A 21,103-nucleotide genomic window follows, 5' to 3' on the forward strand; every position below is an offset into this window, starting at 1 on the left:
GATGAGTGTGAACGCTCTAAGATGAAGTGTGCAGGTTGAAAGTGAGATTGCAACAGCAGACAAATTTCATTCATTTCATTTCATTCATTAGCTGAGAGCAAATTGACTGCAGCCAACTGGTAAATGAAGAGATAATCCCCATTTTGGAGAAATTGGCTCCAGAGAAGTACAATGAATTATCCAATACCCACGGAACGGTTCCTGTAGTGGATTCCCAAGAACTCAAGGCCATTCCATCAAAAACAGCGTAGGTTGGAAGCTTCTTGTTATCACCTCTTCACTAATGTCAAATAAACTTTCATCGTCTTCCTCTTCTGGCTCATGACCCATTTCTTCATTTCCTCATCGCAATCATCATGATCGTAATCAATCATCACCATCGTATGCAATAGCCTCTCCTGTGAAGTATAATACTGCTCGTGGAATTATGTGTCCCTGCAAGAAGTGACCAATTTCAAAGTCAGCAGGGAGTCTTGCCGCAGAACCTTCATCCAGTTCCCCATCCCCTGGAACCGTAGGATTAAAGAAATTGAAGGAAGTGTCAGTTTTCGTAACTGTCCTACCAGTGCACCGACCCTTACGCTTCGATTAATGGTCTTTGTTGGGATGTTTTTCCTTTCTTCCAGTCGATCTGGCATTCTGTGCTTCCTATAATTTCTGGTCCATTAAAGAACAACAAATCTGACTCATCAGGCTGTGACTCCATCTTGTATGTTTTGGTCACTGCTTCATTTGTGAAATACTCATTTGGCTCAAACTTAAACTCCAAAGTAAAACTCATTGGCTGTCCAGGATCTGAAAATTTTACCTTTAAGTCTTGTAAATGCTTTAAGAATGGCTCATCATGTTCCTGTAATAAGTCACTGAGAAAATCCACATTTTTGAAGACTGTCAACCAGAATTCTGGAATTCTTTTTGCCTCTTCCTTTTCTTCATCTCATTGCCATTTGCATTCATCCTCTGTCACAGTGCTGTCTGGAATATACAGCAGCTCAATGGGCTCAAGTACCTCACACGCTTAAGCTCCTGATAGACTTGCAGACTCGCGTTCTGTGTCCACAATGGAAAATGGTGGATGGCTTCTGTTGTGTATCGATGCTTCAAGTTCACATGCTCTCAACGTCGCAATTTCATTCCCATTACAGCCTTTCAGTAGTCTTGCTTAATTGAGGACTTTCGGTTTAACACGCAGCCTGTTCAAATCTGACAAACTGACAAGGTTGGCCCTCACTCCCCTGTTGAGCTTACATTTGATCAATGTGCCATTCAGTATCAATGGAATTGTCCATCTGTCTTCCATGGTATCACCATCACTATTGCTGCAACTTGGAAGTAAGACTTCTTCACTTTGCATATTCAGAATCATCGTGTCCTGTCGAAATCAACGAAAAACAGACCTTCAATGCACATCTCATGAATCACCATGACTGATCTTGTTTGGTCCATTGTTGGACATGAAAAACATTGCCTTGCAAAGTGATTTGTTCTGCCACACTTGGACCACACCTTCCCAAATGCTGGACATTGTCATGACAAATGTTGAATGCTGCATCGCTGGCATAAAATGGCTGACCTGGTCGGTCGCTTAAAATGGTCACCTGCACTGGGACGTTTCTTATTCAACTGCGTCACAATGCTTATGGCGCTGGTGTCTTCTTCCACATTGGCGCCCAAATATTTCAGATTGGGCACGCTAATCTGTGCAGCTCACTCGCACGCATGATAAATCTAGATTGCGTTTTCTAGTTGAAGCTCATCTTCCCTTAATAGCCTCTCGCGTACCTGGTCATTTGATATCCCGAACACTATCTGATCGCGGGTCATTGCTGATTTTAAAGTACTAAAATTACACAACGGCGCCTTCAACCGAAGGTCGGTTAGAAAACTATAGAAGAATTTGTCAGTCTTCTGACCACGCATGCAAAAGATGCAATGGTCAAATGTTTCTCTTTTTTTTTTGGGGGGGGGGGGGGGGGAGCAATTTTGATTAAAGTATTGTATTACTTTGTCGAAGCTGTTGCTTTCTGCTTTGCGATTGAACGCAAAAGGTATTATAAATTTTGTTCGCTTGAGGAACTGCTACCGTGAGCGGCCATGCTTATGACGCTTCTCGTCAGGCTGTGCTTGCAGTCCAAGGGCCGTAACATAGAGCTTGAAATGCTGCTTAAATTCAAGCCAATTCTCGCCTACATTACTGGTGACTTGGAGCTGGTGGGGTGCCTTCAGACCTTCCATCTCTAATTTCAGTTGAGTTTCAGTTGCCCATAATTTACCAGGTAGGTGGAAGAATTTTCTTTTTTCTTTCTTCAGTCTGTTTCATCCCATCTTCTCTGTAATTATTTTCAATTGTTCAATACTCGGTACATGTTATGTTCTGTGTTGTGGCCGTGGTAAAGATGCACATAGAACATCTAGTTCTTTGCTAGTAAGGTAGTTTATTGACAAAATGAAAACGTGGAAAGATAACTAAAGAAACTATGATACAAACGGTACTGATAAGTGAATTCTCCTGGAGCTACTTCTAATATGGCTGCCCTCTAGTACAACATACTACCAAGTGCCCGGTCTCTGGAGTCACATGGTGAATCTCTTGTTCCCCCCACCTGCTAGTCGGAGGTCGTATATCTAACTATATACATAACTATGCATATCACCACAACCAGAAGTTCTCAAGTTTGAATTTATACCAATTTCAGAGAGGTGCTTGCAAAGTGACCAAGGCTGGAAACTGAATATTTAAGGAAATTTGAAAGGATGGAAAGGAAAGTGGGGTAGCTCTGTTAATAAAGGGTGATATCAGTACCATAATGAGAAATCATCTTGGCTTGGAAGATCAAGATGAAGAAGAATTTTGGCTGGAGATAAGAAATAGCAAGCTATAGAAGTCACCGGTGGGAGTAATTTATAGTCCCCCATCCCCCACAGCTAAATTGTAAGGAGGGTATAAATCAAGAAATAATAGGGGCTTTGAAGAACTGCACTAATTGTAGGAAATTTGAATCCACAGAACAATTGGGCAAATTAAATTGATATGGTAAAGGATGAGTTTACAGATATCTTTATGTATCTCATGTTTCAAGAAAGTGCACATAAAATATTAGTTGCACAAAATTTACAAGCCTTAATAAAACACAAAACTTCTCACATATGCAAAGTCAATATTTTAATGTAATTTAAATAAACAGCTTACATTACATGTGGAATGGAGGCATTGTGGCTCAAATATTTTGTATTTTCGTTAGCGAAAATACTCCTGCGGCATTTCCAGTTTCAATGGTCCAAACTAGATGGTAAAGATTTACTGTGTAACTCAGAAATCAAGACATTCACAACAGCTAAGAGGCTTCTGAGAATAACATATTCCAGTCATGTTTTAATTCCTTCCATTCTTTGTCTTCTGTAGTGAATACTATTCCAAATCTTTCCAAAACAATTCAAACTATTGGTTTTAACTGCATCGATCAAGGACACGTGAGGAAGAGAAACAATTAAACTAGCAATCCAAAGACTTCAAAGTATTGAGGCAAAAATCTCATCAATTTGGCACACCTTAATACCAAGATTATAAGAAAGGTAGATATTAAAAGGGCAACAATACAAGAATGCAAAGAAAAATATTTTCCCCAACTGTTTTATGAGGAATTGAGTTTCACTTTACTAGTAATCCAATAAAAATATCTGAAGCTGCTAGCAAATGAATTATCAGCTTAGAATTTAATACTGTGATATATTTACGCTAAGGCTAGTGTTTGTTACTCTGTTTCTTGAATAGCTATCAATATTTTGAAATAGCAGAGAAACTTGTTAAATGCAAAGCTTTCTCCTGAATAATTTGCAATATGCAACGATTGTTGAAAACAGTTGCACTTAGATTAAACTGATCACATTGTTATTAGTTTCTCAGAATTGGGCATATTTGGAACAATAATTTTCATTTGCCAGTAAAATGGAAATTTTTGATTGCATTTTTCATATATAAAAATGTAGCGATCACAACTAATTTTTATATATAAATTATGAAGCTGGAAATCTAATTACAACATCTTCAATTAATGCAACACCTTGGCTCTAAACCAGATACTTGCAACAGTATATGTTTGCTTCAACAAAGCCACGAGTACATCCATCTTTACAATACAACTGATAACTTTCCAATAATTACATGAATCAGATAGTATAAAAAAGCATAACAAATTTTCATGCCACTGGACTGCTTGTTTTTAAAGCACTGATCACTAAGCTTACAAAACTGAATAATTAAGGAAGATTTTTTACTATGTTCTTGTAGAAGTACAGAAGGTACTGCACAGCATATTAATGTAGGCAGCTTTGGTGCAAACTGCTTGCAAATTAATTATTTTTTAAAAATGCCATAACTGCTCTGAAATTGAGTCCTAAAATTCTAATTACGGAGAGGCATTTTAGTGTAGTTACTAAGGAATAAGTGTTCAAGTACTTTCTGACTTCAGGTTCGAATATTAATTTGGTTCTAAATTTAGGTTCTCTGAATACAAAGTCAAAATTTTAAAACTGTGCTTAAGACAAAAATGGCTTTTCCTAAGCCACCATATACTCGGATGCATATTTAGTGTGCCAGGTCATGCTCCTTAGCCTGAAAAATATTTTAATTACACTAAGGAACATAGATAAAAGTTTTGACTTTATGGACATTCTTTATCATTGATGGAACCAGTGAAATAAATCATTTTCATGTATTCATTTTCATGCATGAAAATTATCTGGGTTACAGCACAAACCTCCAACAATACACATTCTCTTCTCAAGCAAACTACCACAGATATGGCATATACAATCCCTTCTGTGAGGCCACAATGGTTCCACGAGGTTACTAAAAAATAAAGCAACAACAAAAGTTGCACTTGTGATAGGCACTTCCAAAAATTAAATTTATCCATTTGCGATTCGGCACTTATTCCTAGTGACTACATTATAACTACTAGCGAATGCATGTCAATTAAAATTATTATTTGAGCAAGGAGACAAAACTAGAAAGATCTATTCCTACCCCCCAGAGTTTGCACCCGAGTACCATTACAAAAGTTAAAGGAGTCTTTAATGAATAATGCATATCAAAATTAATCTCCAGGTACATGCTAACTGTGCAGTGGAATAGTTTCGAAGTGGATGTATATCCAGTGACTGCAAAATGGGAAACCCCCAAAATCTTACTGCAGCGATCAAATACAATTAAGCAGATTTATATTTTCACAATGTCAATTCTAGATCAGATGGCTTCATGGCATTATTCCAGAAAGCTTTAAAAGTTAGTGTTGCCATAGGTGAATGTTTTGTTGCATCCAAGGATGTTCATATCTAATACAAATGAGTATCACTGAATTTTAAGACTAGTCGAGGTATACAAAGTAAAATGTCTTAAATGGAATCTAATTAATGTAAATTACATCGATGTCAAATGCTATCCAACATTATTAATGCACAGAATTTACCAGTCTGAACAGATCCTTAGTTAGGAAGTTTAAAAAAAAAAGAATTCTTTAAAATAAAGAGTGAAACATCCACAAATTATCAATGCAAATATCATTAATGTAATAACTTTGGGTATTTGATGGAAACAATCTTGGCTTAATTAATAATAATTTTTTTTTTTTTTTTTTTAATGAAGATGGAAATAACTGGTAAAGCACCAATATAAAATAATTGTGAAGTGTGAATCAAGTTTGTAGTCCTTGGTCGATCCCATTCCAGTGATTAGTACCGCAAATATGCCATGAAAATCTAAACATTTGGACTCACTCTTTTTAATACTTAAACTACAATGATTAAAATTAGTCTGAGATAGCAAGAGCAAGTTTCATGGTTTATAGCATGGTTATACCAGCATTTGGAGTGAAGCTGGAGACACAGGAATTTATTGAAGATTCAACCAAACAATTTGGCAAACTTTCCAACACTCATTTGTAAACATTATGCTTCCCTTTTCACTTGGCAGCATTTTGAAAAGACAAAAAAAAATTACACAGATTATTAGTCTTAATATTTATCCAAAACCTTGCATCTTCCAACCAAATAACTTAATGTTCCCACATGATAAATTAACTACCATATCATTAGGCATTATACCAACTGAAATGTAATGCACTGGTTTAAGTACAGAGACACATTATAAATTCAACTGGTTTCTTTGTGCTGTTTGATGGTCACAGTATAATTAAATACATCTGTTTTCAGTTATATTCCTGGCACGCAGGAGAACAAATTTTAAATAAACTAGTACATGCAGGTGACTGCTTCTTTGTATATAATTTGTTTTCAAAAATACTTTAAAGTAGTATACAAATAAGTCTCCCACATGAAGGGCAGTTTCTTAATCTCCCCAAAACTATAAGATTTCTTTCAAATTTTGCACAGTAGCAACGCTTCCATATTAATAAAACTGATAATCACTTGAAATGGAAAGGCTCATTTCCATGGAGGAAGTAGTACATTTATAGGAAAATACCTACACTAACACTCATCAGCTGTTTTGTCCTGAGCATTTGGCTACAGAAAGCAGCTTACTCTCTTCCCCCTCAAGATGTATACTAAATTTACACAGACACTCACACTCACACATGCACATATTGGGTAGGTTACTGTTAGCTTCCCAATTATACAGTTTAGAAGGAAGTGATGTGTAACTAAGATCACTATACTAAGTGTACATAAGGGAACACCTTAAGGCAAGGGGCACAGAAGCTGACTTTGTTTGCATTTTTAGCATATGGTTTGAAATTGCAGCGCTGTATAAAGAATTATAGGCAGTTTGTAGTGCTTGATTTTCCACATCTTTTAACATTTCTAGGAATACTTTGTTGAAAACTATTTGTGCAAATTGCCTTAGGAACATTCAACCACTTAAGGCAAAGTGTTTAAATTAGCAGAATTTAGCAAGTACCACATACCTTTGTTTATTCAACTGTCATATAGTTTGTTGTTAGTGCTATCAATTGTTAATGTAGAAATAAAAAGAAGAGCCCAAGTACTGAGTCTACTATGATCAGCTTGGATAAACAACATACTGGTATAAGAGTAAAAAGGAAGATGGAGGTTCTAAAGCAAAGAGCATCCATTTAAAAGAAATGGGTGTGGGTGGGGGTACACCAGGTGTTCAGGGAAGTAACAGAACTCAAATGATCAAATCATGAAACTTCGGAAAACTTTCAGAAATCTCTTGACACCTTTCCTTGAATAAATGTTCCAAAATTCAAAATATATTAGCTTTTAATGTTATTACACATTTCCTTCTGATCATAGAAGAATATTTCAAACTGTTCAGAGTTCTAATGCCATGATTGTAGTTGTTGCTTGTCATAATCTGCTATTAGTCTCTTAATGTGAGCCAGTTTGTTATGCAGGTATTCACATCTATGTTTCTCTTCATGGTAATTAGGACTATTCTGTAGACACAAAGGAAAATAATGTGAATTTTGCATATCGTACTTGAATTCATAACCTTACTTAAATTCATAACAGTGGCATGAAAAAAACATATCTCATTTCATTTGGTCATGCTGTAACAATTAGAATTTATAACAACATTGAAGGTTCAATACATTTTAATGCAGTTTTAAAAATTCAGGAATGGTACAAACCAATTCCCTCCTTTTATGACAAGAGTAGTCTTACCAACAGTAAAAATATGTAAACAAGATTACTTTTTGACTCCTTAGACCAGGGTTGGGCAGCCTGCAGCCCATTTGGGTTCTGAGTGTGGCCCACAAGACATCTTGTTAACTGTTGCCCACGTGCAGACTTGCCACATTCCACTGGTTTCCGTTCATGTAGTTTTTTTTCCTACTCGTGTGACTGAAGTGATATGCTGTTGTGCTGATTGAACACAAAATTAACTGTTGGAGCGGTGAGCTCCCTCTAGTCCAACCAAAGTATATTTATTTGTTTTTACTATTTGGAGTTGATAGTTCTATTAATGTACGAATGATTAAACATTTTCTATAACTTATAAAATATTCAGTCTGTATTGAATGTATTCAGTCTTAATCATGGGTCATGGCTAGTGAACATGCCCGATCTCAAATTTTAAAAACATTTTTCGAATTAAAGGGCAATTTAAAGTGGCCAATCCACCTACCCAGCACATCTTTGAGTTGTGGGGGTCAGGCCCATGCAGACATGGGGAGAACATGCAAACACCACACGGTCCGTGACCAAGGGCCGTGATCGAACCAGACACCATGAGCCCGATCTCAATCTTGAGACGGGGCCGACTGAGACGAAAAATTGCCACTCATGGAGCCCACTCACCAAAATTACTCATCACTGCCTTAGGTAATACATTCTCAAACATTTCTACAATTCACATTGGAAAGTTATGTTGATATTCCTGGGGATTTACGCACAAATTAAATGCACATCACGCAACTGCATTTTCTACATTCTTCCCAAATCGGTTTAATTAATACATTTTTTATTTTTAAAATGACATTGTTATTTTCCATTCATTTTACTCTCAACACATGAAAAGTGTTGACTCTTTTTCTCTTAAATAATTGTTGCTGTTATTAATGAGCAAGGTGTTGTCTTGAACTACAAGGTCATTGTGGAGAGAGATGTAAAGAACTAGATTTTCATTCTTGAGGCAGCTGGCAAGGAGTTGGGAAAATTCCAGGCTTGAGCACTTGCCTTGGGAGAAAGTGTCCACAAGGATGGGATTTTCATTGTAGGGGAGGGACTGGGGGCACATGCAGGCTGCAGTCGGGCCAGCCAATCCAGGAAAAGGTTTGGAGCTAGCCACAGGTGTCGTTTAAAAGGCCCACCTCAGTGTAGTAAGCTTCACTCCAGTTACACCAAAAACAGAACGGCCCTCTAACCTTCACCCCGAACACCTCCTCAACCTTTCCATACCACCCCACACTCTCCATAGCCTCACCAGGTCCCGATGATCCCTCATACCAAGGTAAGGCAACCGATGAACATGATAATGACAGTACTGGTTGTAAAGAAAAAAAAATTACAAAAAGTAATTGATTGCTACCTTTTAAGACCGTTTTAATTGCAGGTGAATTAAAGTATCAAACATCCAGACTCTGTATAGTATCAATAGCAGAAACTGCAAGCACTTGAAGCCTCTTCAAGAGGGTAGCCAGGGAAAGGGTTGGCCCACTGAAGGATAGGCAAGGGAATCTATGTGTGGAGCCAGAGGAAATGGGCGAGGTACTAAATGAATACTTTGCATCAGTATTCACCAAAGAGAAGGAATTGGTAGATGTTGAGTCTGGAGAAGGGGGTGTAGATAGCCTGGGTCACATTGTGATCCAAAAAGACGAGGTGTTGGGTGTCTTAAAAAATATTAAGGTAGATAAGTCCCCAGGGCCGGATGGGATCTACCCCAGAATACTGAAGGAGGCTGGAGAGGAAATTGCTGAGGCCTTGACAGAAATCTTTGGATCCTCGCTGTCTTCAGGGGATGTCCCGGAGGACTGGAGAATAGCCAATGTTGTTCCTCTGTTTAAGAAGGGTGGCAGGGATAATCCCGGGAACTACAGGCCGGTGAGCCTTACTTCAGTGGTAGGGAAATTACTGGAGAGAATTCTTCGAGACAGGATCTACTCCCATTTGGAAGCAAATGGACGTATTAGTGAGAGGCAGCACGGTTTTGTGAAGGGGAGGTCGTGTCTCACTAACTTGATAGAGTTTTTCGAGGAGGTCACTAAGATGATTGATGCAGGTAGGGCAGTAGATGTTGTCTATATGGACTTCAGTAAGGCCTTTGACAAGGTCCCTCATGGTAGACTAGTACAAAAGGTGAAGTCACACGGGATCAGGGGTGAACTGGCAAGGTGGATACAGAACTGGCTAGGCCATAGAAGGCAGAGGGTAGCAATGGAGGGATGCTTTTCTAATTGGAGGGCTGTGACCAGTGGTGTTCCACAGGGATCAGTGCTGGGACCTTTGCTCTTTGTAGTATATATAAATGATTTGGAGGAAAATGTAACTGGTCTGATTAGTAAGTTTGCAGACGACACAAAGGTTGGTGGAATTGCGGATAGCGATGAGGACTGTCTGAGGATACAGCAGGATTTAGATTGTCTGGAGACTTGGGCGGAGAGATGGCAGATGGAGTTTAACCTGGACAAATGTGAGGTAATGCATTTTGGAAGGGCTAATGCAGGTAGGGAATATACAGTGAATGGTAGAACCCTCAAGAGTATTGAAAGTCAAAGAGATCTAGGAGTACAGGTCCACAGATCACTGAAAGGGGCTACACAGGTGGAGAAGGTAGTCAAGAAGGCATACGGCATGCTTGCCTTCATTGGCCGGGGCATTGAGTATAAGAATTGGCAAGTCATGTTGCAGCTGTATAGAACCTTAGTTAGGCCACACTTGGAGTATAGTGTTCAATTCTGGTCGCCACACTACCAGAAGGATGTGGAGGCTTTAGAGAGGGTGCAGAAGAGATTTACCAGAATGTTGCCTGGTATGGAGGGCATAAGCTATGAGGAGCGATTGAATAAACTCGGTTTGTTCTCACTGGAACGAAGGAGGTTGAGGGGCGACCTGATAGAGGTATACAAAATTATGAGGGGCATAGACAGAGTGGATAGTCAGAGGCTTTTCCCCAGGGTAGAGGGGTCAATTACTAGGGGGCATAGGTTTAAGGTGAGAGGGGCAAAGTTTAGAGTAGATGTACGAGGCAAGTTTTTTACGCAGAGGGTAGTGGGTGCCTGGAACTCACTACCGGAGGAGGTAGTGGAGGCAGGGACGATAGGGACATTTAAGGGGCATCTTGACAAATATATGAATAGGATGGGAATAGAAGGATACGGACCCAGGAAGTGTAGAAGATTGTAGTTTAGTCGGGCAGTATGGTCGGCACGGGCTTGGAGGGCCGAAGGGCCTGTTCCTGTGCTGTACATTTCTTTGTTCTTTGTTGTTGTTCTATTTCTTGTAAATAGACATTGTGAAATTCACAACATAGACAGATTTCAAGTTCTTGTGGTTTCGGTTATTGATACTTTAAAGAGTCTAGATGATTGGCACTAACATGGGCTGCATGAGGCACTGTTTGGGGAGGCATACTTTGACTTGGATGTATTAGCGGAGACTATAGGGAAGGCATATATTATAGGGGTTGTTGAGAGGCATGCGTTGACATGGGGAGGGGGGGTTGCAAAAGTAGGACCTTTTGAACTATTATGTATCATGACATTCGAGGTGCCATGAACCACGATTCTTTGAAAAGCTAGAAGCTGGTCCCATTCTATGAAAGTTATGAAGGACGAGAAAAGTGGCAGGAATGCACAGAGTCAGCATGGATTTATGAAGGGGAAATCACGCTTGACAAATCTACTGGAGTTCTTCAAGGATGTAACTAGCAGAGTTGATGAGGGGAGCCATGGGATGTAGTTTATTTGGACTTTCAGAAGGCTTTTGACAAAGTCCCACATAAGAGATTAGCGTGTAAAATTAAAGTGCATGGGATTAGGGATAGTGGATTGAAATGGATCGAAAACCTGTTGGCAGACAGGAAACAAAGAGTAGGAATTAATGGGTCTTTTTCAAATTGGCAGGCAGTGACTAGTGGGATACCGCAGGGATCAGTGCCAGGACCCCAGCTATTCACAATATATATTAATGATTTAGCCGAGAAACAAAATGTAATATCGCCAAATTTGCAGATGATACCAAGTTGGGTGGGTGCGTGAGCTGTGAGGAAGATGCAGAGATCCGTCAGTGTGATTTGGACAAGTTGAGTGTTGCAAATTAATGGCAGACGCAGTATAATCTGGATGAATGTGAGGTTATCCACTTTGGTATCAAAAACGAGAAGGCAGACTATTATTTGAATGGTCAGAAATTAAGAGAGGGGAATGTGCAACGAGACCTGGGTGTCCACGTACACCAGCCACTGAAGGTAAGCATGCAGGTATAGCAGACGGTAAAGAAGGCAAATGGTATACTGGCCTTCATTTGAGTGAGGATTAGAGTACAGGAGCAGATATGTCTTGCTGCAATTATACAGAGTCTTGGTGAGGCCACACCTAGAATATTTTGCGCACTTTGGTCTCCTTATCTGTGGAAAAATGTTCTTGCACTCGAGGGAGTGCAGTGAAGGTTTACCAGACTGATTCCTGGGATGGCGGCTCAGACGTACGAGGAGACATTGTGGATTGTATTCGCTGGAGTTCAGAAGAATGAGGGGGGATCTCAAAGAAACTTATAAAATTCTAAAAGGACTAGACAGGGTAGATGCAAGAAGAATGTTCCCGATATAAACAGGGGGCACTGTCTGAGGATACAGGGTAGACCATTTTGGACATGGATTAAGAGAAATGTCTTCACCCGGAGAATGGTGAGCCTGCGGAATTGATTACCACAGAATTAGTTGAGGCCTAAACATTATATGTTTTCAAGAAGCAGTTAGATATAGCACGTGGGGCGAAGGGGATAAAAGGATATGGGGGAAAGCGGGATTAGGCTATTGAGTTGGATATCAGTCATGACCGTAATGAATGGAGGAGCCAGTTCAAAGGGCCGAATGGCCTCCCCATGCTCTTATTTTCTATGTTTCCATGCCTAACCCTGCAAAGGATCCAGCCAGTTTGGGAGTGCAGGCTCTCGATACAAACCAATGGGAGTGGGATCAAAGGATTGCATACATGGTAGCACAGTGGTTAGCACTGTTGCTTCACAGCATCAGGGACCCGGGTTCGATTCCTGGTTGCGTCACTGTCTGTGCCGAGTCTGCACGTTCTCCCAGTGTCTGCGCGTGTTTCCTCCGGGCGCTCTGGTTACTGCCCGCAATTCCCGAAAGAAGGGCGTTCCCGGAAGACGTGAATTCTCCCTCAGTGTACCCGAACAGGCGCTGGAGTGTGGTGACTAGGGGGTTTTCACAGTAACTTAATTTCAGTGTTAATGTAAGCCTACTTGTGACACTAATAACGACGCTAATAAAGACACAAATAAAACTGGGAGAGGCAATAAAGGTGATTCCATGTGAAGAGACTGCACCATTCTGAAACTCATCACTAACCTTTGTAATTTTCCAGTACTCCTGCAAAACTTCCTCATCGATAATCTGCAAACAAGTGGAGATCTATTACAAGCCAAAATGATGTCAGGGTTAAAGACATTACACAGTATTTTTCCCAAGTGTTAATGTCTCATTGTTTAAAATAGGAGGTGTAAAGTTAACAATGGATAGACTTGTTTTTTTATATAAAGCACACTGCCTTGCAAATCAATGCACATAAATTATTAGAAAAAATAACATTTAACTATGGAAAGCTTTAAGTATCTAACCTGTAACACAAAGTAATTATAGTGGGACTCAGAATTGAAAAGAAAACAGGTGAATTGTGTAGCCATAGAACATTAAAAGAGAATATATAATCTTGGAATTCAGATGGGAGTACTGTTACAGCAGGGATTGTTTTTTAGATTTACTTAATTGGACTGACAAAAATCTAGCAGAGGGGGATCTATTTAGTAGAGCCTATGAGGCTAAAAGATTAAAATTTATATTAAACTTTCTTTGCTGAAGTAGTAGAACTGTCATCATGCAGGTGCTGGAACATGCATTAAATAGACAGATTCCAGCACTTATTCAATGTAAAATGTAACAATCAAATCATTTAAGTTAATTAATAGTATAGCTAGTAGTATTGTGATTGGGATGTTCAATATGTTTTGAGATGGAGGGTTTTTCTTTTGTATTTTTATTGTGATTGGGATGTTCAATATGTTTTGAGATGGAGGGTTTTTCTTTTGTATTTTCAATCTGATCAGCCAATTCCAAATGAACTTGCCCAGAAATGAACAATTCAAAGCTTTGTGTGTCATGCATCAGGCTCTTCATGAACTTGTATAAATATAAAAATATTTAGCAGTCACTTGTTTGGCTCCTCAGTTCGGTTATTAAATTGTGCTCGGAAGGAGCGATCACAATATGGTGAAATTGAAAATACAGATGGAGGGTGAGAAGGTAAAATCAAGCACTAGTGTTTTGTGCTTAAACAAAGGAGATTACAATGGGATGAGAGAAGAACTAGCTAAGGTAGACTGGGAGCAAAGACTTTATGGTGAAACAGTTGAGGACCAGTGGAGAACCTTCCAAGTGATTTTTCACAGTGCTCAGCAAAGGTTTATACCAACAAAAAGGAAGGACGGTAAAAAGGGGGGAAATCGACCGTGGATATCTAAGGAAATAAGGGAGAGTATCAAATTGAAGGAAAAAACATACATAGTAGCAAAGATCAGTGGGAGACTAGAGGACTGGGAAATCTTTAGGGGGCAACAGAAAGCTACTAAAAAAGCTATAAAGAAGAGTAAGATAGATTATGAGAGTAAACTTTCTCAGAATATAAAAACAGATAGTAAAAGTTTCTACAAATACATAAAACAAAAAAGAGTGGCTAAGGTAAATATTGGTCCTTTAGAGGATGAGAAGGGAGATTTAATAATGGGAGATGAGGAAATGGCTGAGGAACTGAACAGGTTTTTTGGGTCGGTCTTCACAGTGGAAGACACAAATAACATGCCAGTGACTGATGGAAATGAGGCTCTGACAGGTGAGGACCTTGAGAGGATTGTTATCACCAAGGAGGTAGTGATGGGCTAGCTAATGGGGCTAAAGGTAGACAAGTCTCCTGGACCTGATGGAATGCATCCCAGAGTGCTAAAAGAGATGGCTAGGGAAATTGCAAATGCACTAGTGATAATTTACCAAAATTCACTAGACTCTGGGGTGGTCCCGGCGGATTGGAAATTAGCAAACGTGACACCACTGTTTAAAAAAGGAGGTAGGCAGAAAGTGGGTAATTATAGGCCAGTGAGCTTAACTTCAGTAGTAGGGAAGATGCTGGAATCTATCATCAAGGAAGAAATAGCGAGGCATCTGGATGGACATTGTCCCATTGGGAAGACGCAGCATGGGTTCATAAAGGGCAGGTCGTGCCTCACTAATTTAGTGGAATTTTGTGAGGACATTAACAGTGCGGTAGATAACGGGGAGCCAATGGATGTGGTATATCTGGATTTCCAGAAAGCCTTTGACAAGGTGCCACACAAAAGGTTACTGCATAAGATAAAGATGCATGGCATTAAGGGGAAAGTAGTAGCATGGATAGAGGATTGGTTAATTAATAGAAAGCAAAGAGTGGGGATTAATGGGTGTTTCTTTGGTTGGCAATCAGTAGCTAGTGGTATCCCTCAGGGATCAGTGTTGGGCCCACAACTGTTCACAATTTACATAGATGATTTGGAGTTGGGGACCAAGGGCAATGTGTCCAAGTTTGCAGACGACACTAAGATAAGTAGTAAAGCAAAAAGTGCAGAGGATACTGGAAGTCTGCAGAGGGATTTGGATAGGCTAAGTGAATGGGCTAGGTTCTGGCAGATGGAATACAATGTTGACAAATGTGAGGTTATCCATTTTGGTAGGAATAACAGCAAAAGGGATTATTATTTAAATGATAAAATATTAAAACATGCTGCTGTGCAGAGAGACCTGGGTGTGCTAGTGCATGAGTCGCAAAAAGTTGATTTACAGGTGCAACAGGTGATTAAGGCGGCAAATGGAATTTTGTCCTTCATTGCTAGAGGGATGGAGTTTAAGACTAGGGAGGTTATGCTGCAATTGTATAAGGTGTTAGTGAGGCCACACCTGGAGTATTGTGTTCAGTTTTGGTCTCCTTACTTGAAAAAGGAATTAATGGCACTGGAGGGTGTGCAGAGGAGATTCACTAGGTTAATCCCAGAGCTGAAGGGGTTGGATTACGAGGAGAGGTTGCGTAGACTGGACTGTACTCGTTGGAATTTAGAAGAATGAAGGGGGATCTTATAGAAACATATAAGATTATGAAGGGAATAGATAGGATAGATGCGGGCAGGTTGTTTCCACTGGCGGGTGAAAGCAGAACTAGGGGGCATAGCCTCAAAATAAGGGGAAGTAGATTTAGGACTGAGTTTAGGAGGGACATCTTCACCCAAAGGGTTGTGAATCTATGGAATTCCTTGCCCAGTGAAGCAGTAGAGGCTCCTTCATTAAATGTTTTTAAGATAAAGATAGGATAGTTTTTTGAAGATTGAATGGTGGAGCAGGCTCGCGGGGCCAGATGGCCTACTCCTGCTCCTAGTTCTTATGTTCGAAGATGAACAACAGAAAAGGAAATAAAAAGAAACTTCAAAGTTTTGCTTCTTTATAGGAAGAGGTAAATAGCAATACACACATCCGTAATTGTGAGCCAGTGTATAGATTCATGCTCACAATGAGTATACTATGCCCCACAAAAAAAATGAGTCCATTTCATCACTGGGGGGAGGGGGCACAAGTGTGAAAATGCTTGGGTATACTCCTCCCTCCATTCATGACACTTGGCAAAACATAATAGTAAAATTGAACCCTACGAAAATTAATTACAAATAGGATAAATGCAGTCAGGCTACAGTCCAAGCATTAAGTCTTGAATGGAAGCCTGGAGCTTTACATATGGCTTTACATACAAAAGTTAAACTCAAACAACATGAAAAAGCTCAATTTAGATTTTGCTACACATTAAAGAGCTGGACATTTTAAACACCTGGAAATGAGAGTGGGTCAATACCTTATACTCTTCAGTGTCAGGAGAAAGACGTTTCCGTTCTGCATCCAGCTGCAAAAATCGCTTGGTCACCCTCTCTAACCTGGCGTGCAGGTTTCGGTATTCACCATATTCTGCATTAAAGTCACCTTTGTAGTTTTGTCTCTGTTCATGCGACAGAATGGCTGCATATTTGCTGTTGAACAAAAGGGGTAATATTAAAATAGCACATCCTAAGTGCGTCTCATTTTCGCAGCCATCGTCCAAAAAGTTTGCTTTTCAATAATGGGTGGAATTTGCCCATAATTTCTCAAAGGATCAGGTTCGGATTAAAAACTAGTGTGCATCTCTTCGGATGCACAGCTGAGTTTGCAGACGAGATTTTCAGCCACTCTGAACAAAAAACTATTGCTGTCACTCAGGCAGGACCTGATAGAGCCAGCAAAGCAGACTCCACAGGGATAGGGGCGCCATCATGAAGGGGCACCATGATCAGCACTGAAATTAAACTCCTGCCCTCCCAACTCCCACAGATACAAAGGACCCCCCGTGCCAGAAGCAGTGGGGCAACCCCCCCCCCCAACTCCCCACAGAGGTATTGGAGGCTCACGTCAGTGAGGCTTGAATATTTAGTGAGTGGGGATCATGTGGAGGGGAGGCCCTTTAATATTGTCAAATGTATTTAAATGAGATTCCCACCATTACCTCACTGGGGAGGGGTGAGGAAAATCGGGAAACAATATCTCTCCGGTGAGAACCTAGTTTTCCAACGCTTGCGAGATTTTGCACCCGTGTCGTTGTTTACACTAGCAGCGGACGTGGGTGTAAAATCACCCCCAATATAAAGGAGAAAAACGGACATCTTTTGCTACCCAACTGAAGAATGACACTGGCAAGAAGATGCACGAACACAGTTGATGACTACAGTTCATTCGTCAGACTCAAATTCCGGATTTAAGCTGTACTGTTGTGAGGCGATGAAAGCAGACAACTACCTAAATAGGGGAGCTGCTTTAACAGATCAGGTTTTCATTACTTGTAGCTTCCACTCATCAATAGCTGACTGAGGCATGAACAAGATGTAGTAAGAGATCCCATCCCATACTCCAATTTTAAATACGTAATTTTTTTAAGAAATGCTTTTATTAAAGGCATTTTACATATAGAAATATCAGAAGACCAGAACACTACAGATACAAAAACACAGCCAACCGTGGCCACTGATAACAAGCCCACAACTCTCCCCGGCCCCTTAATTTCCCCCCCTCCCCATCTCCCACCACCCCTGAAACAGAGAAAAGGCAGACCTCCCCATGCCTTAATTCACTTTAAATAAGTCAATAAACAGCGTCCACCTCAGGGTGAACCCCTCCTCCATTCCCCGTAAGGCGAATTTAACCTTTCCAAGTGCAGGATTGATTGATTGATTTATTGTCACATGTACCGAAGTACAGTGAAAATTATTTTTCTGTGGCCAAGGGAACGTACAGTATGTACATAGGAAACAAAAAGAATACATCGACAAACAGTGATTGGTTACAGTGCGTAACAAGGGCCAAACAAAGCAGCTACATGAGCAAGAGCAACCTAGGGCGTTGTGAATGATGTTCTTACAGGGAACAGATCAGTCAGAGGGAGAGTCGTTGAGGCATCAAGTATCTGTGGGGAAAAAGCTGTTCCTATGTCTGGATGTGTGGGTCTTCAGACTTCTGTACCTTCTGCCTGATGGAAGGGCCTGGAAGAGGACAAAGGCTGGGTGGGAGGGGCCTCTGACAATGCTGTCTGCCTTCCTGAAGCAGCGGGCCGTGTAGACAGAATCAATGGGAGGGTGGCAATCTTGTGTGATGCGTTGGGCTGAGTTCACCACACTCTGCAGTTTCTTGCGATCTTGGGCCGAGCAGTTGCCATACTAAGCTGTGATGCAGCTGGATAGGATGCTCTCCATGGCACATGTGTAGAGGTTTGAGAGAGTCTATGCAGACATGCCGAAGTTCTTTAGCTTCCGTAAAAAGTAGAGACATTGTTGGGCTTTCTCGACCGTTGCATCAATGCGAGTGGACCAGGACAGACTGTTGGTGACAGTGACGCCCAGGAACTTAAAGCTCTCGACCAGGAATTCTGCCAGGTGGCTCACCCACACTTCTGCCTTTGCCGGCTCCAAGTCCCGCCAGCTGAACAGAATCCATCTCCGGGCTTAACCTCCCGTACAACGAGGATGCGTTCACCCTCCATAGTGTTTCCTTCTACAGCCTGGCCTTCACGTCCACACCCAACTCTTCCTCCCATTTACGCCTGATCTCCTCCACCAGGCATCCTATCTCTCCATCAGCTCGCCATAGATGTCTGCCACTCTCCCCTCCCAAATGCCATCCTCGGACAGCAATTTACCTTGTAGCACCGGAGGTGGCAGCGCCGAGAAGGACGGCACCCTTCTTCTCACAAAGTCCCTCATCTGCAGGTACCTGAACCCATTCCCCTTAACCAACTGATACGTTTCCTCAAGCTCTTCATGGCTTGCAAACTTATCCCCGACAAACAAGGCCTCAGCTGCCGCCACCCACAGTACCTCGCATCCAGCCCCGCCAGCTGAAACCTATAATTATCGCATATAGGCGCCCAAAAAGACAAGCCTTCCAAACCGACATGTTTCCTGGACTGGATCCAGACCCTAAACATGGAGACCACCGGGCTCACCGAACACCGGGTTGGTGAAAATTGGGAAATGGTCGTAACTGACTTGGCCACCATTTATTGCCCACCCCTAATTTCCCTCGAGGTGTTGATGAGCCGTCCCGTGCGGCACGTTGGCACAGTGGATGGGCGGCACCGGTGGCACAGTAGTTAACACTGCTGCTTCACAGCTCCGGGGACCTGGGTTCAATTCCAGCCAAGGGTGACTGTCTGGGTGGAGTTTGCACTTTCTCCACTTGTGTGCATGGGTTTCCTCCGTGTGCTCCAGTTTCCTCCCACAGTCCAAAAATGTGCAGGTTAGGTGTATTGACCATGCTAAATTGCCCTTAGTGTCCAAAAAAGGGACACTAGGGATAGGGTGGAGGCATGAAATTAAATGGGGTGCTCTTTCTATGGACCGGTGTAGACTCGATGGGCCGAATGGCCTCCTTCTGCACTGTATATTCCATGGTTCCATGGTCTTCTTGAACTGCTGCAGTCAATGTGGCATAGGTACACCCACAGTGCTGGTGGGGAGATTTTGACCAGCAACAGTAAAGGAATGGCAGCCTAGTTCCAAGTCAAGATAGTGGGCGGAATTCTCTCCGCTGGGATCAATGACAGGTAATGGGGGGGGGGGGATTTGAAGCCGGTGCAAAAATCAGTTTTCCATTGAATTTTCCCACTGGTGCCGCCATGGTCGATCGGGAATCCTGGAGGCTGGTGTGTAACTAATTTGCATCCCAGTAACAGGATGTGGATAAAGGCTTGACCCAAATCTTCAACCCACATCCAATTCTCCTCCATGTCAGTGGAAAACATGTTGGTGCAAAACTTGTCTGGAACACAGCAGGGCGGTGTCAAGAATCACCTGAACAATGCCTGGAGTTGTGCTCTGAATATGGAATGGAGGTTGCCAGCAACCCTGGACCCCAGAACACTTCAGTAGTAGTGGATGGAGGGTGCATCTACAGCTGGATCTTCCAGATTCAGCATCATTGAGGAGGTCTATTTTCCAGCCTCAAGAGTGTTCCTGGAGGTCCACCATCTTTCTTCAATAGTGGGTCAGTGAGAGATATTGGGCGCGGTTATGTCGGAGTTTGCCGCAAAGAGAAAAGGTATAAAAGGTGCCCACGTTCTGGATTCTTGCAAACACGATGAGAGGTTTTATTAGGGATGTTGCGCATACAAACTAAGATGGAGAACTGAAGCCCATGCAAACAAACTCTGCTGACATCACAACAGATCATGTGATGTTTCACCAGCGCGTGCTAGATAGTAGTAGTAGAAAAGTAAATAGTAACATACAAGAGGAACAGACGAAGGACGATTTATTTGGGGCAGGCAGGAATGTGGAGTTAATGTCACAATTGGATCAACCATTATGTTACTGAATGGCAGGGGTGGCATGGTGTCGCAGTGGTTAGCACTGCTGCTTCACTCCGTCGAGGACCCGGGTTCAATCCCGGCCCCGGGTCATTGTCCGTGTGGAGTTTGCACATTCTCCCAGTGTCTGCGTGGGTCTCACCCCCACAACCCAAAGATGTGCATGGTAGGTGGATTGGCCACACTAAATTGCCCCTTAATTGGAAAAAAATAATTGGGTACTCTAAATTTATTTTAAAAATCTTATTGAATGGTAGAGCAGGCTAAAAGGCCTCCTCCAGCAACTAATTTTTTAATTTTCTTCGGACTACGCAGAATTCATAAGATAGGTTTTGAATGCGTGTTTGTGAATACAGAATGTGGTGAATAAGGTTGATGAGCTACAAGCACAAATAGCCATAAAGAAATATGATCTAGTGGCAATAATTGAAATGTGTCTGAAAAATAGTAAGGACTGGAATAGAAAGTGTTCCGAAAAGATAGGGAAG

At 41.4% G+C, this 21,103-nt stretch overlaps 1 protein-coding gene and 1 pseudogene across 2 annotated transcripts in view; both read right to left on the minus strand.

Moving 5' to 3' along the window:
- Positions 1-366: 366 nt before the first annotated feature.
- Positions 367-1,366, minus strand: LOC140430118 (nucleosome assembly protein 1-like 1-A; annotated as a pseudogene).
- Positions 1,367-3,148: 1,782 nt separating this feature from the next.
- The window catches only part of ell2 (elongation factor for RNA polymerase II 2), a 227,121-nt gene continuing 209,166 nt past the window's right edge, over positions 3,149-21,103 (minus strand). Inside the window, exons 10-12 of one of the 2 annotated variants that reach the window (XM_072516322.1) lie at positions 16,584-16,755; positions 13,013-13,057; positions 3,149-7,418 (exon numbers count right to left, since the gene is read on the minus strand). In XM_072516322.1, coding sequence (XP_072372423.1) covers positions 7,302-7,418; positions 13,013-13,057; positions 16,584-16,755 — 334 coding nt within the window. In that variant the 3' untranslated portion in view covers positions 3,149-7,301. The other variant, XM_072516323.1, reaches the window with a different exon arrangement.

The sequence above is a fragment of the Scyliorhinus torazame genome, chromosome 9 (genome assembly GCF_047496885.1).
Source record: "Scyliorhinus torazame isolate Kashiwa2021f chromosome 9, sScyTor2.1, whole genome shotgun sequence".
NCBI lineage: Eukaryota > Metazoa > Chordata > Chondrichthyes > Carcharhiniformes > Scyliorhinidae > Scyliorhinus > Scyliorhinus torazame.